The following is a 16,576-nucleotide window of genomic DNA, read 5'->3' on the forward strand; positions in this document are numbered from 1 at the left end:
AGCCACTGCCACTGATGCAAATTTTTTTCCCTGATTATTATGTATTTATATATAAAGACAGTAAATATAAAATATGCTCTCAGAAAAAGGCATTCTTTATTGGTAACCAATCATTGTTGAGGATTCCGGCCTTTTAAGGACACTTCCGCCACAGGGGAGGATCCTGATTGGCTCGTTATGGGGGGCGTGAACGCTGGAGGAGTTCCCAGAATAAATATAGATACACAGTAAAAGTTCACACGACTCCTCTAAATAAGTTCAGACAGGTCCTCAACACTCCACTGGATGAATAATATATATATATATATAACAGCTTGAATTACTTTAAAAACCCTAAAAGTTTTATAAAACTGGCTTTTCCTCTAAATGGGGTCAAACAGGTAGAGGTCGAATAGTTGCTTTTCTCAGACACTCCCTGCTGGTTTAAAATCCACATCTTCTCTCTCTGCAGCTTCAAATCTCTCCTTAGGTTTTCTGCTTTAAACATCGGTACCACACCAACAGCACCTACAGCATTAGAATTGATCTGGTCTATCAGACTGGTATCGGATAGAGCTGGCTAGTGTCGGGTGTCTGCTAGTTTGTAATAACCAAGAACAACTTCATTTGTTCAAAAGTTTCTATGAGTGTCTGAGGATTCAAGCATTCTGAAGCAGAGAATGTGACTTGGCTGCAAATTCACTCAATAAATCAACACGGTGTAAAGTAAGAGCTTCAGAAAACAGCTGGTGCATCAAACGGATCAGTATTTCTGAGTATATTTAAAAATTGTGATCAATAATACAATGGATAATAATAAATGTAATAATAATAAGCTAGTAAATCTAAATAGAGTTGGTCAGGAACTCACTTCTGAAGGTCTGAACATAATATGAAGCATACTGTTGTTTTATTAGGTCTAAAGATGGGTCACTAATCACTAATCAGCTGTTTACCCCTGAAACTCCAAAAGTGTTTTGTGGACTCAAACACTTTTCACATCTGGATGAACTATCCCTTCAAACTGAGAGAATCACACTTATTTGTTTCTTACTATTTAACTCCAGCCGGGCTTTGAAGAGAAGAACAGTTCAAAGAATTCACTGTTTTTTCACTTTGCTTAAATGTTGCAGTGTCCGTTGTCATTGATTCCTATGATGTCTTAGATGTATGCAAAGTTGAAATATTTATAAAATCTGAAGAGAAACAAGTGTATTTGACCTGAACAGATCCATATATCTTTATGTAGTGATAGTGATAGCGCCACCTACTGCCATGCCAAATAGAGGTAAGCCTTGTACATAACTCTAATTCCATTTACAACAAACGATCACTGTGTGGTTTACACTTGAGGTTGTGGACAGGAACCCACACGTGCGTTGATATGGTGCGTGCACATGGATTTTTGATATTATACTTCCTGATATGATCCTGAACATTCACTGTAAACATGATGATTCAGACCTTGTTGTATTTCTGCTTTAGCCTGAGTTCAGTAAAGCAGAGGCTGCAGCTTGTGAGCAGCTCAGAGTGCAGAGTCAGACCTGCGAGCTGAATTATGGATGAATATATTAGCTTTTATAATTGATGTTGTCTTGCATTGCAGTCAGGCCTATAACAGATAAACTATGTCACTGCTTTGCAGAGTAAAATTCATTTTGAAGGGCGGATGATGCACAAACACTAAAGAAGACCACGTGTGAATGAATTGGTTTCTAGAATTTAATTGCACAACTTCCATTATCACTGCAAATTAGACAATTATAGTAACTCAGTGAGAGTAGAGGAATCTCAAGAGTTTATTTTTTATTTTATTTTTACTTAGATTTTTGATCTCAGAGGAGTAGAGCTATATATTTTTTTTATATTTATCTTGATTTCATTTATATTTATTTATTTATTTTATTTTGGCTCTTTGAAGAGTGTATTTTTTATTTTATTTCACTTTCATTTTCGCTCTGAGAAGTTTATTTATATTTATTTTCATCTTCATTTAATTTAAAAATTAATTATAGCTCTGTGAGGAGTTCATTTTTCACTTTCGCTTTTATTATTATTATTATTATTATTATTATCTTGTATATCAGTTAACGGGAACAGTAGCCCCTCCCGCCCTCCCTCGCTGATTGGCTCAGCCTGTTGTCAGTGTGGCGGTGCGGCGCTGTGATTGGTCGGCTCCCCGCTCGGGAGGGCTCCTCTCTTTAAACGCAGGAGGTTGTGGATCGGACTCCTCCTCGGGGTGTGAGTCGGACTGAAGCCCAGCACGGAGCCTGAACCCCGGCTCGCAGACTATGCTGTAGCCGCGAGAGCAGCTTTGGGTCCCGAGGGAAACTCTGCGTAGAAACCATGGAACTGGAGGAGAAACCGAAATATGGTAACTGACTGAAACTTCACTTTTCACAGACACCAGGAGTTCAACAACAACAACAAAGTTAGCGTCTGTTCTGTTTCCAGCGTTTCTCTCATGTCTGTGGCTTCGTATTCTGCTTCTCTGTGATCTGCTGCTCTCGCTGCTGAGTGTCCACCCTCAGTGGACCAGTCTCATGCTGGGACCAGTCAACATGGTGGCTTGCTGTGTCCCAGCTTGTCTGCTGCTTGACCAGTTGCTGCCACATTCCTCAGACTGGTATGGAGATCATGCCCAGCTATGTATAGAGCTGCAGTTATTAGAGAATACCTCCATCCTGTGTGTGTGTAGCTGTTTATTAGAAAATACCTCCAGCATGTGAGGAGGGTCTTCATTTGTCACCCTAGTCTTTTACACATAATCTATATTTCACTTAAAGGGTAATCCTTTTCTGAATCTGTATCATTCAGTGCAGTGTCTCTTTATTTGTTTATTTGAAAATTCCAATCAAACATCATTTGTTTGCCTCATATCTTCAGCATCTCTTGATAGTATCGTGTCATTTTGGGAAATATCCTTCATATCACACATAATCTACATTTAATTCGAAGCTCGATCCCTTCCTTCTGTGTGTGTACCTTCAGTTGTGTTGATTGTGGCTCGTTGTGGGTGTAATTACGCCCTCTGTCCCCCTCGTAAATGTGTGTTCATAGTGACACACCCTGGTTGAGACGTGCTGCTCCTTCCTCAGCTGCCCCCCCCTTTGCCTGGGAAGTGCATTGAATCAAGATAAATCCGGCAATAAATGATTCACACTGAGAGACAAAGCATCGGAGCGTCTTCACACCTTGAAGACCTCGTTGTGGGTCAAAACCACAATGCACATATCTGTGTTCTGTCCTCTTCTGCAGTAACGTGTTGTGCATTACGATGTGGACATGTCCTGAGTCTGTCCCGGGGTGTTGACGAGTGGAGATGAGACCTCGACTGTCTGCTGGTTTTCATTATGGAGCTTTAACAAAGTGTTTCCCTCCTCTTCCTCGCTCACACGACCTCTTCCTCCCTGCCTCCCACACCAGGACTAAACATCACAAACCCTCCACCAGAGGAATTACAGTCGAGTGTTTGCTTGCTCGTAACAGCCAGAATACAGTTTGACTCATTAGGGAGACGCACAGGAGCCGTCCACGAGAAGATGGTGGGAACTCGGCTGCTCATCAGAAATCACCACGAGCAAAGAGCCTCGGGAAACAGCAAGTGTATTTTGAGAGTCTGGGCGAAACCAGCTAAAAAAAGAAGGCAGAAATCTTCACGGAGCCGAGGGGGAGCACTTCAGAGGAGAGTGGAGCCTCTGCCCCAGTTTCACATGTTGGAGTAATTTCAGGCTGCGATAAATGAAGAAAACCTCAATGAGAGGATGTGAGGCCGCCGTGCAGCCCGGCCCTGGTGCAGGTCGGGCGTAATTAGAAGCCATTTTTAGGAGAGTGGTTTGAAACCAGATCCCGAGTCTCTCTGACCTTTTTTCTTCATCCGTGTTTCAGCTACATTTGCAGATTTTCCTTCCTCGCTTCAGTTACTGTACTGAGTCGTGTTTACGCACAAATCTGGTCTCCATCGCTGTGTGCCCAGGCAAACCCAAGCAGGATCACGTGACCTTGCTAACTGTCTGTGGTCGTGCCAACTTGCCTGCAGAGGGAAAAACAAAGGGCGTGTTCACAGCAGTGCGATTCTGATTGGTTATTAAGGTCAGGGGAAATGAGGGTGGACGGAGAAGGAGAAGAAGAGAAGACGTGGAGTCAGGACCACCCCAGAGATCTGTCCCCTGTTTCTACCACTTTGCTCTTCTGCTGATCTCATGTTGTCTCACTCATTCTGTCTCAATTCATTTGGATTAGATCTGGATTAGATCTGGATTAGATCTGCGTCCCAGTTCTCCCACCAGGGATCAGGAGATGATTCATTGAGTCAGGAGTGGGAGCAGGAGAGAGGCGGTCACAGATCCAGTTTAGATAAAGTTGTGTGGAAAATGCTGCAACTTCAGAAGTTCCAGAAATAAAAAGATCTTCTGGTTCAAAATGTTCCAAACTTTGTTCCCAGCAAAGTTGAACATCTCACCGTGGATGTTGAAGACAACTCAGATCTATTTTTTTCATAGAGTCGCGTTTGATTCGAGTTGTTTCCTTTGTTGCACTCGACACTATAAATAAATGTGAACTGAGAGACTCCACACCCTCTTACTGTAATGAAAGACATTGGAGGGAAGGCAGCAGCTGTAAACTGTAGATATCAGACGCTTGGACTCGGGGTCATGATATTTTTAATGGCGTGGTGCTTTCCAGAGTTGGCTTCTGGCCTCTGAACGGATGTGATGAACCCAAACAGGAAGGGGATCTTGTTATTCTCCTAGAAGGCCATTGATCCATCAGTGAGATGGATTTGAATATTTTTATATAACAGCAGCGAGAGCCAAGGACCTTCTGATGCTGATACCAGCTTTTAAAATATCTGTCTGATATCAGCATGTTCTCAAATGTATTGATCCATAACCAGGTCTTTTAAAGTATAGTAAAGATTTTAGAGAGTTAGCCAGAGTTTGCTAAAATGTCAGCAATTTGGCATAAAGTCAAAGTTCCTCAAATCTGAGTCACATTGCAAAGACCAGATTATGAAACTTAAGGTTTGACCTTTTTCCCAATAGCAGACATTTTGACTTTGTGTGTTTCTATGAATCATCATCTTCTCTCCAACACTTCTCCCAGTAGTTGTCTGTAATGGGTGCCCATGTAAACCCTCATTAGAAAAACACTGTTCGACATTTCACACGTTGCTCCACAGGAAGCAAAGTGTTTGTTTGTTTATCTCCAGATTGTTTGCTCTGTGGTGGTCTGGCTGCTCTGTGGTGGTCTGGCTGCTCTGTGGTGGGTCACTGGTTTCAGCTGAGATCCTGTGGGGAGCTTCTAACAGATTCAAACTGTTGCTCAGTGTCACTATCACCTCCATTGGGTCGGTTTGAGCAGCAGGAGCTCTGTGGCTTCTGTGTCACACTCACGTCTGACTCTCTGGAGCGTCCAGGGAAACATTTACATTATGTTTTACATCAGTGACAGAACCATAGATGGAAGATAGATCTACTGTTGGATTGAACACAAAGGAGCTTTCATCAGGGTTTGATATTTATCTAGATGGAGCAGGGATGTACGTCAGTGAAGAACCCATTAAATGTGGATTTGTCTTTTATATCATTGATTTCTCAGAGAAGAACTCGTAGATTTCGACTGTTGTTTATGTGTTTGGGCAGTTTGGTGCAGATCCAAATAAAAAAGCTGATCTAGTGAGTTTGAATGTGTTTTCATGAGGAGACGTTTGGAGGTTTCCTCTCTCTGAGTTGTGATGTGATGTCGTTGGCGTCCAACAAAAACAAATTCCCCAGGAACGAGTCACGTCTTCTCGGGGGAAAAACCTTTTTGTTTAGGAAATTACTGCCATAGCAATATACTCCTGAAGGGAATCGGTCCATGCATCAGTAACATTGGCCATGAAACAAGAATAAAATGGATGGAAACCTTCAGAGTTTCCAAGTTTTCCGAATCTCGGGGGAAAGAGGGACAGAAATTGGCATCTACAGCCTCTGTGGAGTCTTTGTTGAAATTTGAATTCACTGGAAATACTGGGATTAGCCTTTGGCTGTTCACTACAGAAAGAACTGGGAGCTGGAAAATAGTTTTATCTGCTCTGAGGCCTCAGTGCAATACAGCCATGTCCCCACAAGATGGGAGAAACCACTCTGAGGTGAGGAGACCTGCTGGGATCCATTTCACCGGCTCCACACGGAAGTTTGATTGCAATTAGTCAACACAGCGCACACTCGTTATTTTTAACCCTAATGGTTGGAGGTGTCACTTCCTGCAGGTGATGACATCAGTACACCTGAATTCAATCTGTCCTCCTCCATGACACACACACACACACAACCACAACCAGGAGAGAGAGAAGTCCTCCTTGTTTTCTCCAAACACATGTTTTAGATAACAGCTACACAACTTCCTCGTACACAACAGCAGTCCCACCCTCTGTCCTCAGAGTCCACGTCTCTCTCTCCCTGCAGATCACTTCGCTCTCCGGGTTTTAGACGGACACTGAAGCTGAAACATCCCAGGAGCGTGGGGGGGGGGGGGCAGAGGGAGATGCACAGGTGGAGCACAGATTGCAAAGAGGCGGTTGTTTCAGAGTAAAGGCAGAAAGGGGGGGGGGGGGGGGGAAGTCTGAGGTGGAGCTTTGCTGCCTGCCCTGGGCTGTCAGCTATTCTCTGACAGGTTGGACTGGTTTCTCCTCCTCAATACCAGTGTCTCTGGTGGCTCTGCCTCATTCGAACCAGCTCACAGGGAGGAGGCAGTGCAGAGGGGAAGTGGCTGTAAAGGGTTCTCTGTGCATTTCAACGTTTTGGACCAGGAAGGAGTTTCACCATGCCTGAGGAAGAAGAGTATTTTGGAAAGAATGGTAACAACTCTTTATTTAATGTTTTTATATAGATTTGCATCTGTTTTCTCATCCATAGTCACATGGAAAGGCTCAATCTTCAGACTTCTCTGTGTATGAACCTGTGTGTGTTGTGAGTGAAACTGGAGCAGCAGCAGTATCAGCATGTGAACACTGAGGTGGGAATGGGTGTGTGTGTTTGTGTGTGTGTGTGTGCGGAGCCTTTGATTGTGCAGGTGTGTTAACGCAGGGAGCTGCTTTTATCAGTGTTTGTTCAAATGTCTCTGAGTTGTGTGTTGATCCTGACTCAGCAGGCGAGCAAACCTTTTTCCTCTGAAGGTAGAAACGCTTCAGTCGGCCGGACACCAGCTGCACAACAGTGAACAAGGCCTCAGTCCCCCCCCCCCCGCACAACAGTGAACTAGGCCTCAGCCCCCCCCCCCCCCTGTAACTCATTGGTTTGGACTTGTGAAAATTAATCTCAAGTTTATATCTAATCAGTTAAAGCCGTGTCTTGTCACAGACACTGAGCTGAACACACGTGAAAAACAAAGCGTGACCTCTGAGAGCTCCTCCACTAGACGCTTGCCACAGCATTATCCCGCTCGCCACATCCATAATTAATATGCAAAGACGCCACAGAGAATATCACAGTCCCGTATAGATGCTTACAGTTTGGGAAGTTTGTTTCTGCAGCAGCGTTCAGATACACGGTGCTTTACTCAGGATGAGACACAGAAGGAGTCAGGATCCAATGAGAAATACAAGATGGTGGTTAATGGTTTGATGTTCTCACCCCAGTCTGTCTGCTGGTTGGCTGTTAGATTTAAAGCAGGATTACACAACAACCCCTGAACATACTTCCATGAGATGTGGTGAAAGGATGTGTTTCGAGTCAGGGAGGAACTCTTTGGGCTTTTGGGGCTGATCCAGGATTTTATTTCACTTTCTTTAACGTCGTGTTTTTCAGAATTTACATCGTTTTCCACGCGAGTAATTCATGAATCATGGATCGAGAAAAATCTGACATATTTATGGGACTTCTATCTAAGAGTGTGTTTGAAATTTTGTGTACTTCGGGAAGTCGGGCGCCTTATTGGCGAACACTATTCTAGTTTTCTATGTAACATTATTTTTAGCCTAAAGTGGTGTTGACGTGCAGCCCTTTAATCTGTCTAGTGTTTGTTTGCTTTGCTTTTATAGCTGCAGGATGAATTTTGCATAGAAAACTAGAACTGAGCTTCCTGCCTCAGACACACTGACCTCAGATAACCTGCAGCGAACTTTACTGTATCCCAGTTCCTGATGATCAGAGCTCCCAGTGACACTGTGGTAGGTCCTGATAACAACAACCCAATTCAAGCAGTGGATGTTTTTAGTTTGTACTTTATGAATTTGAAAGAAGCCTTATTATCTCCACCTAATATAGTAATTTTCACACAAACAAAAACATGTAAGTAGGCTCATTTTCAGTGACTGTTTTTGGCTTAAAACTCCAAACCTGACATAATAAAATGAATTCCATAAATAACTCCCACCCCTCTAGTGGCTGTGGATGTTGTTTTGGATTTGTCTGCTGTTTGGCTCAGTCACCAGAGAGGAATTTGTCAGGTTGCCAAGCGTCTCTGCCTGAAGGGAGAAGTCCTCTAGCAGGAGAATGGGAGGAAAAGAGGGGGGGGGGGGTGTTTCTTAACCCTAAATCCTCCCGCTCTCTAAAAACTGGAGCGTGGGTTGAAGGTGCATCTTTTAAAGATGTTTTCAGGAGTCAGGGCTCTAAGGGTGCGCTGACTCATAACTTCTTTCTCTTGATGCAGGGGAGCCGAGGAAGTTCGACCCGTCCTTCAAGGGTCCAACACACAACAGGTGAGACAGGGATGTGATTTCCAACCCTCTGGTTATAAGAGCGTGAACATGAACACACAACCCAAACGTCTGCTTTCCCCTTTCAGAGGCTGCACAGACATCGTGTGCTGCATCCTCTTCAGCATCGCCATCCTGGGTTATGTCGCGGTGGGAATACTCGGTAAGGGAAACCCACCTTTTTTTAAAAAGAGATACGAAAACACAGAGAACCTTTTGATGACCTTTGACCTTTTTCTGTCGGGCCACCAGCCTGGTCACAGGGGGATCCCAGGAAGGTGATCTACCCCACGGACAGTCGGGGCCAGTTCTGTGGGCAGGCCGGCACCAAGCTCGAGTGAGTTGCTTTCCATTTATAGGTCTGACTAAGCCTGGTGCTCTCATGGACATTTTCTACTTCCAGAACAGAACACACACAGACACACACACACACACACGGTACATTAAAGTTTAAACTGCAAATCCATCTACATTAAAACACCTCATTCGATTCCAGTCCACCATGTTTTATTCACCAAATGGTTTCAGCCGTCTCTCCCTCGTCAGGGTCGATACAAACCACTGCTGAGTCCCTTCTTCTCACTTGTGTGATGTTTGTATCACCATTGTGTGTTTTGTCATAGAAAGAGAAAGATGATGATGAGGAGCATGTGTTGTTGATTCACCAGTCACAAACACAAACTCCCCCCCCCCCCCCCCCTAATGGAGGCAAGATGGCAGAAACATGCAGATGCAGCCTGTGAGAACTTCATGTCTGTGTTTTTCTCTCCTGTCGAACAGAAACAAGCGAGACTTGTTCTACTTCAACATCATGAAGTGTGCCAGCCCCATGGTGCTGCTGGAGTTCCAGTGTCCCACCACACAGGTGTGAGCTCCACTCCCTTCTCCACTCGTGTGATCTTCTCTGCTCATGTTTAACTTTTATATTCCACCTCAATACCATGAAGGTTTTTTAGTTACGAGTAAATCATTTTCTAATTACCTCCACTGGATCCTACATATACGTCTGGTTATGTTTATCTGTTAAATTATATATGAACATGGGGAAATGCATGTTTAATGATAAGTAGGTAAAGACAGGAAGTTCTGATTTAGTTTAAGTATCTAATACACAGTGTTTCCCATTAAATACCTAGACTGTGGCAGCCCCACATATTTAAATTAGGGTTACCAGCAGAGCTCTCTAACCTGGTGTTGTGCTGTGCAGTGTTATTTTTTTTGCAAACGTTTTCACACTTGTTGAATGCTGGAGACGCCCCGCTAACAGGAAATGATGCAAAGTGTGTAACAGTGCTTGTAATATTGGGACACAAAATGGACATCACTCATCATATTTGTTATCTCAATCCACAACCTGCTTTATCTTTTGGCACTGTGGTAGAACGGTGTGTTTCAGTCTGAACCCCCGACTGTTTCAGGTTCACTTTCTCAGCTGGAACAGAAAACCTGCTTTTTAATCAGAATGTTTTCATGGAAGTGGTTTTATTTTTTCTTCCTGTTTCACAAAGAGTGTTGGCATTTGTTCTCTCTGCTGCTTTTATCCTCTGAACTCACCACCACTGATTTCTCTCCTGTTCAGATGTGTGTGGAGAAGTGTCCTGAAAAGTTCATGACCTTAGTCAAAGCCTACACCAACAGGAAGGACTTTGAGTACTACAAGACCTTCTGCCAGGAGGGCGTCACGAACACGATGGTGAGTTTGAATCTGCGTCGCTGAATCGTTTAGTTCAAACCTGGAAGCTTCTTTCCCAATGTCTCTATTCCCTCACTTTGTTTTGATCGTCCACGTGTACCGTGTCTCAGGGTGTTCCAGAGATCCTCCGGCTGGACCTCTGTCCTGCCATGCTGATGCCGAGCAAGCCCTGTGAGTGACACATCCTCTGAAGCTTATGATAGAACAAGAAAAGTCAAATAACATTTAATATAAACAGCAGGTTAAGCTTTTCATTAAATAAATAAGAGTATAGGAGGATGTTGTGTACATTGTGTACTCGACCAGTGTCTCCATGAAAAGCTGTAATTTCTCCCACTTTGTGCCCCCCCAGTCACACGCAGGTGTTTCCCAGCCCTGGGTCAGAAGGGGGGGGTGATAACTGTGGGAAACAACTCCCACTTCGACGATGGAAGTGGGAAAATCCGAGATGCCAAGGACCTGCTGGACGGGGTCAAGTGAGTCCATCCCTGCAGCTTTCACCTTTCAGACTTTCTATTTTAAAATTATTGCTTAGGGGAGTTTCCCGGTGCTCGAGCTGATGATCACAGGAATCTCTCTGCAGGAACGCCACCGTGGTCATTGAGGCTCGTCAGGTGGTCATGAAGATCTTTGAGGATTACACCCAGTCCTGGTACTGGATTCTCATGTAAGACGCTCACTTTGATCCAGTTGTTTGAACAGAAGGATCACATGCTGGTTTCCCTGCTCCCTCCCTTCTCACGCCCTCCACTCTCTCTCTCTCTCTCTCTCTCTCTCTCTCCAGAGGCCTGGTTATAGCCATGGTCCTCAGCCTGATCTTCATCGTCCTCCTGCGCTACCTGGCCGGGATCATGGTGTGGATCATAATTGTGCTGGTGATACTGGTGATAGGATACGGTAAGATCTCATGTCATGCTCGGGGAACCTGTTCCAAAAAAAGGTGGTTCAGCAAACATTCCCACTTGAGAATGCTGAGACAGGAATTTAAAGAAGTCTCTGGAAGAGTCTAAGAGCTGTGGGAGGAAGCCAGAGGACCTGGAGAAAAACCAGAACACACACAGAAAGAACCTCATCATAACAGTTTTTAAAAACCCAATATCTCTGTCTGGTGGTCAGGTATCTTCCACTGCTCCATGGAGTACGTTCACCTGAAGGGAGAGCCGGGAGCTAACGTGACTCTCCAGGATCTGGGCTTCCAGACGGACTTCACCGTGTACCTGCAGATCAGACAGACCTGGCTGGCCTTCGGTCAGTGCACAGTTCACATTTCATACACACTCACATGCTGCTGTAAAATGAAGACATCCACCTGATCCCTCCCTCTGTCGTTCTGCTGCTTCAGTCATTATCCTGGCCATCGTGGAGGTCATCATCATCCTGCTGCTCATCTTCCTCAGGAAAAGGATCCTCATCGCCATCGCGCTCATCAAAGAAGCCAGCAGGTCAGAGGAGAGGACTCGTTTTCTGTTTTTGATTGTGGTGTGTGTGTGTGTTTGTGTGTGTGAGCACCAGTGACACTGTTGTGTTTACAGAGCCATTGGTCACGTGATGTGTTCCCTCTTCTACCCGCTCTTCACCTTCCTCCTCCTGTCCATCGTCATCGCCTACTGGGCCGTCACTGCTGTGTATCCTTCACGTCACAGTCGGTCTCATCAGGAGGAATCTGGAGTTGTGTATTTGTTGTGGACATGTTTGTGATCCTTGACAGAGCCGATCAGTTTCCTGTCGACCTCCAACGAGCCCATCTACAAAGTTTTCAACGAGACGGCGTGTGACCACTCGAGGACAGTTTGTGAGCCGGCTGTAAGTTTCTGATCTTACAGATTTATTTCCGTTATTTAAATCTCCTGTGTAAAACCATCTCTCCGTCCAACCTGCTCAGAACTACTCCACCAGTACGATGAAGGCCCAGTGTCCGGACTCCCAGTGCCTGTTTGCGTTTTACGGCGGGGAGACGGTTTACCACAAGTACCTGATCGTCCTCCAGTTCTACAACGTCTTCCTCTTCTTCTGGTGCGCCAACTTCGTCATCGGCCTGGGACAGATGACGCTGGCCGGGGCCTTCTCCTCGTACTACTGGGCGACCGTGAAGCCGGACGACATGCCAGCGTTCCCAGTGTTCTCCTCCCTGGGGAGATCTCTCAGGTGTGTGTGTGTGGGTGGAGGAAGCTGGGGTTCACTTACAATTGTCTTTATGTATTAATTCTTTGTCTTTTCCTTCTTTCTGTCTTTTGTTCATTTCTTCATTTCAGGTATCACACAGGAAGTCTGGCGTTCGGCTCTCTCATTCTCTCCATCATTCAGATCATCAGGGTTTTCCTGGAGTATCTGGACCACAAGCTCAAAGGTGTTTGAACAATAATTATCAAAACACAAAAGCTGCAGTTGTATAGCACCATGTTTCCCTCTTGTGGTTTATTTATTGAAGAGTAACTTTCGCTTTACTTCTTTATATATATATATGTGTGTGTGTGTGTGTGTGTGTGTGTTTGGTTATAACTTTGAAAACGTGTCTCCCCTGTTTGTTAAATGCTCTCTTATCTCTGAATCATAACAGGAGCCCACAATAAGTTCACTAAGTTCCTGTTGTGCTGTCTGAAGTGCTGCTTCTGGTGTCTGGAGAAATGCATCAAGTTCCTCAACAGAAATGCCTACATCATGGTGTGTGTGTGTGTGTGTGTGTGTTTATCGTCATTTCATTGAACTCCGCCCCCTTCATAAAAAGTGGGTTGTTTTCAATGTGGAAACATATTCAGATGTAATGACTCCATTTCGCCTCTAGGTGGCGATTTACGGCAAAAACTTCTGTGCCTCAGCCAAAGATGCCTTCTTCCTCCTCATGAGGAACATGATCAGGTGAGGGGTTTATACATTTACACAAAACTAATTTAATTTGTTTAATGTGTGCAACAATCTCATAATCTATCTGTTTTCCTTGAATGTTCCAGAGTGGCTGTCTTAGACAAAGTGACAGACTTCCTCCTGTTTTTGGGCAAGCTGCTCATCGTTGGACTCGTGGGTGAGTTTGATTTGTCTCCTCCTCGTTCCTCCTGCTGACTGGAGGAGGAGCCGGTGTCTGACGAGAGCTTTGCTTCCCCAGGGGTCTTCGCCTTCTTCTTCTTCTCTGGGAAAGTGAGGGCCTTTGATGACACAGCACCCAATCTCCACTACTACTGGGTGCCCATCCTGGTGAGTCTTTGTTCTATTGATGTAGATTCCAGTTTCTCCAGCTTTGTTTTGGTTCTGATGTGTGCTCCTCTGGTTCTTCTCCTCCCCAGACTGTGGTGGTCGGCTCGTACCTCATCGCCAACGGCTTCTTCAGCGTGTACGCCATGTGTGTGGACACTCTGTTCCTCTGTTTCTGTGAGTAGCCCCCCCCCCTCCTCAGCAGCTCTAACACACAATCTGCACCAGTGTCAGACGCAGTTTACACATAAGAACTGACATGTCAGATGAGCTGTGTAGAGGAAAGGAACAGATCAGTCACTGACTCGGAGCTTCTCTCACTTCATGAATCCTCACTTTGCTTTCGGTGATGGGCTTTTTCTAATTTCTAAAAGAATTGCATGACTGTGGTTCCTCAGAGTTTCTAACTAACAGCCTGTGGCTTCACAGTGAGTGAACCTGGAAGCGGCTGCTGCTCCGTTTCCAGCTGAATTCTGTTTGAAATCTAAAGTGCTTGTCGGTGCCTTTGCTTGCTCACTTTTTGACTTTCTCTCTCTTTTTGTCTCGCCCTTCCTTTTCTCACTTCCCACGATTCACCTCCCCCTCCCTCGTCCCCCCCCCCATCATCCCTTTTTATACACTAACCCTCTGTTCCACCCATTAACACGTACAAACACACACACTCGTGCACGATAAGGTGAAGACCTGGAGCGCAATGACGGCTCAGCCGCGAGGACTTATTACATGTCGTCCACCCTTCACGAGATTCTGTGGAAGAACAAGACCGAGGACCCGTCCTCGTCTTCGTCTCTGCGACGGGACGAAGAGGACGTCCAGATGACAGAGCAGCGCGGTAGAGAGGAGGACGCTGCTTCCTAGAGGAGCTTCTCGACGTAGAGGGATTGATCCCTGAAAGCCCGACACCACTTAGTTGATCACTGACATGTTAGAGGAGCTGGTGCTTTGTTGTGGCCTAATGGGGAAATTCTAAACGTTGCACTAATCCCAGTCCTCCCATCGAGGCAGATTGTGGTGATGCTACAGAAGACGATGCCTTAAAGTGGCCGGGTTCATTCACAACTGACTGGTTCCCCTTTAACTGTCCTTCAACACAAGGAAACGTTGGACATGAGATGTTATGATTATTGTTTTTCCTGATTGACTCTTCACTAGTCTCCAGACAGTATTTGTCCAATCGGAGCTTAGCAGCCGGAACCAGGAACTGCAGGTCTGTCAGTAAAATGTAGAAAACGATTTTCAAAGTTTGAAAACGAAGCCACAGAGACTTCTGGAGTTTAGCGACTGGTCAATCGGACGTGAAGCATGTCTCCTGAACTGAGCTCTTTGAAGTGTACATGTGATTATTACTCATTCTCAAGCTGCTGCATGGTTGAAGTGATGAAGTGACAGTTTCCTATTGGACGTGATTAACTGGATTAGAAACTTTCTCCTGTTGGTTTGTGGTCGTTTTGAATGCGACGGACAAACTGCTTCACTGAATAACTCTTATTTCTAAACTCTTATTTCTAAACCTTCCACTGCCACCGGCCAAACGGAAGCTTGAAGCCGTTCATGTGCCTCAGTTGTTGAAGTTGGTCTGTTTGTACTTTAGTGTTTAGTGACACAGAAGAAAAGAGGTGATCATCAGTGCTAATCCTCAAAAGGCTGTTCTATCAACGCACTTTAACTTCTGTTCACATGCGTATATCTGTACGAGTGAATATCTTTTTAAAGCTGCTTGTTTTTATTGTAGATCTTTGTAGATTTTTATGTTTTAATTGCACAAAACAGGATTTTAACTTGAATAGATGCACGTTGGCAACAAATGTACGGATTGAATTTACAGTTATTGCCTTTTTTTTCTACTGAAGCCAATTAAATGTTCCTCTGACTTCCTCAGGTTTACTGGTATGAATATTTCATATATTACATGTATATTTCAAAAATCTGCAGAACACAAAATACGCTGCTTCAGAATTTGAAATGGAAAAACTATGTTTGTAATAAACGTTCACTTAATGGTGTTTCTGTTTGAACTGGTTCCAGTGGAGGACCTGGAGAGGAACGACGGCAGCCCAGAGCGGCCGTACATGATGCCCGAGAGCCTCCGCAAGGTCCTGAACAAGAAGAACAAGACGCAGCCGGCAGAGTAGAGCGCCCCCTGTGGGCCTCAAGGTGACTGTGGTGACTCAGTGGGGACAGCAGGTTGGACGAGAGTCCGTCCCCAGGACGCCTGCAGGGGGACAATCACATGTGTCATCCAAAGTTACTTTTGTTTTTATACCAAAGTGCTTCAGTCCAACGTGTGGCGACTCGCCTGGATCTAAAAACGGGTTCTCATCCCTCGTCCTGTGGGTTTTTAATATTTTGGAGCAAAGGTAATATCCCCAAAAACATTTTTAAGTGTCTTGTAAATTTAAAAAAATCAAATATATGGTTTAATATGAGTGTTTTATTTTTAATATTTGTACGTTACATATACAAGTAAGGTTATCTATTAAAGTCAAAGCTTTAATCACAGCTTTATTTTCTTTTTATGATGTGTAATCTTATGCAATATTTGAATAACTAACTTTATTGTTACCAAAGCCATTACGCTGCCAGTCAGGCAAATCGTAGTCAAAGCTTTTTCTACATTCATACACTTTAATGTATCTGATGATGATGATGCTGTGCAATTTGTTTTTTATTAGCAACCATATGGAGAGATTTATAGAACGGAACAAAAGCAAATGTATTTTTACTCATATTTGTGGAGTTGGATTGAGAGTTTTTGAAATAAAACATAGTTTTGTACATATTTGTGAGAAACTACAAGTTGTGTCTTTGCTCTTTTGTCATGAAACCAACAACAAGCTCTGTGTGTGTTTAAATTGAACACAAAGTAGAAATAGATTGGAGGAAATCAAATCTGTTTAATTTCAATATGTAAAATAATTATAGTCAACACAGTCAAAAAATAGTCAACAATACACATTTGTCAGTTGGAAGCACTTTTAACATTCAGAGCCACACACACACACACACACACTAATTCCCCTCTTTGTCCCTGTGAC

The 16,576-nt window shown here is 44.3% G+C and overlaps 1 protein-coding gene across 4 annotated transcripts; it reads left to right on the plus strand.

Annotated features, from left to right (window-relative positions):
* The first annotated feature begins 2,195 nt into the window (after nt 1-2,195).
* On the plus strand, nt 2,196-16,337 carry LOC128458822 (choline transporter-like protein 2). 4 transcript variants are annotated; one of them, XM_053443825.1, is made up of 22 exons: nt 2,196-2,353; nt 8,617-8,665; nt 8,752-8,825; nt 8,915-8,999; nt 9,443-9,527; nt 10,242-10,355; nt 10,466-10,526; nt 10,708-10,831; nt 10,939-11,022; nt 11,140-11,252; nt 11,472-11,603; nt 11,698-11,797; nt 11,888-11,980; nt 12,074-12,158; nt 12,238-12,500; nt 12,608-12,702; nt 12,913-13,016; nt 13,138-13,211; nt 13,304-13,374; nt 13,456-13,544; nt 13,634-13,718; nt 15,567-16,337. In XM_053443825.1, exons 1-22 carry the CDS (start codon nt 2,326-2,328, stop codon nt 15,671-15,673), a joined length of 2,115 nt encoding a protein of 704 aa, XP_053299800.1. In that variant the 5' UTR covers nt 2,196-2,325; the 3' UTR covers nt 15,674-16,337. The 4 variants fall into 4 exon arrangements, with proteins under 4 accessions (XP_053299800.1, XP_053299798.1, XP_053299797.1 ...); XM_053443823.1 differs by lacking the exon at nt 15,567-16,337 and adding an exon at nt 14,218-15,544; XM_053443822.1 differs by lacking the exons at nt 2,196-2,353; nt 15,567-16,337 and adding exons at nt 6,564-6,823; nt 14,218-15,544.
* Nucleotides 16,338-16,576: the final 239 nt, after the last annotated feature.

This window comes from Pleuronectes platessa, chromosome 16, assembly GCF_947347685.1.
Source record: "Pleuronectes platessa chromosome 16, fPlePla1.1, whole genome shotgun sequence".
In the NCBI taxonomy this organism is placed as follows: Eukaryota; Metazoa; Chordata; class Actinopteri; order Pleuronectiformes; family Pleuronectidae; genus Pleuronectes; species Pleuronectes platessa.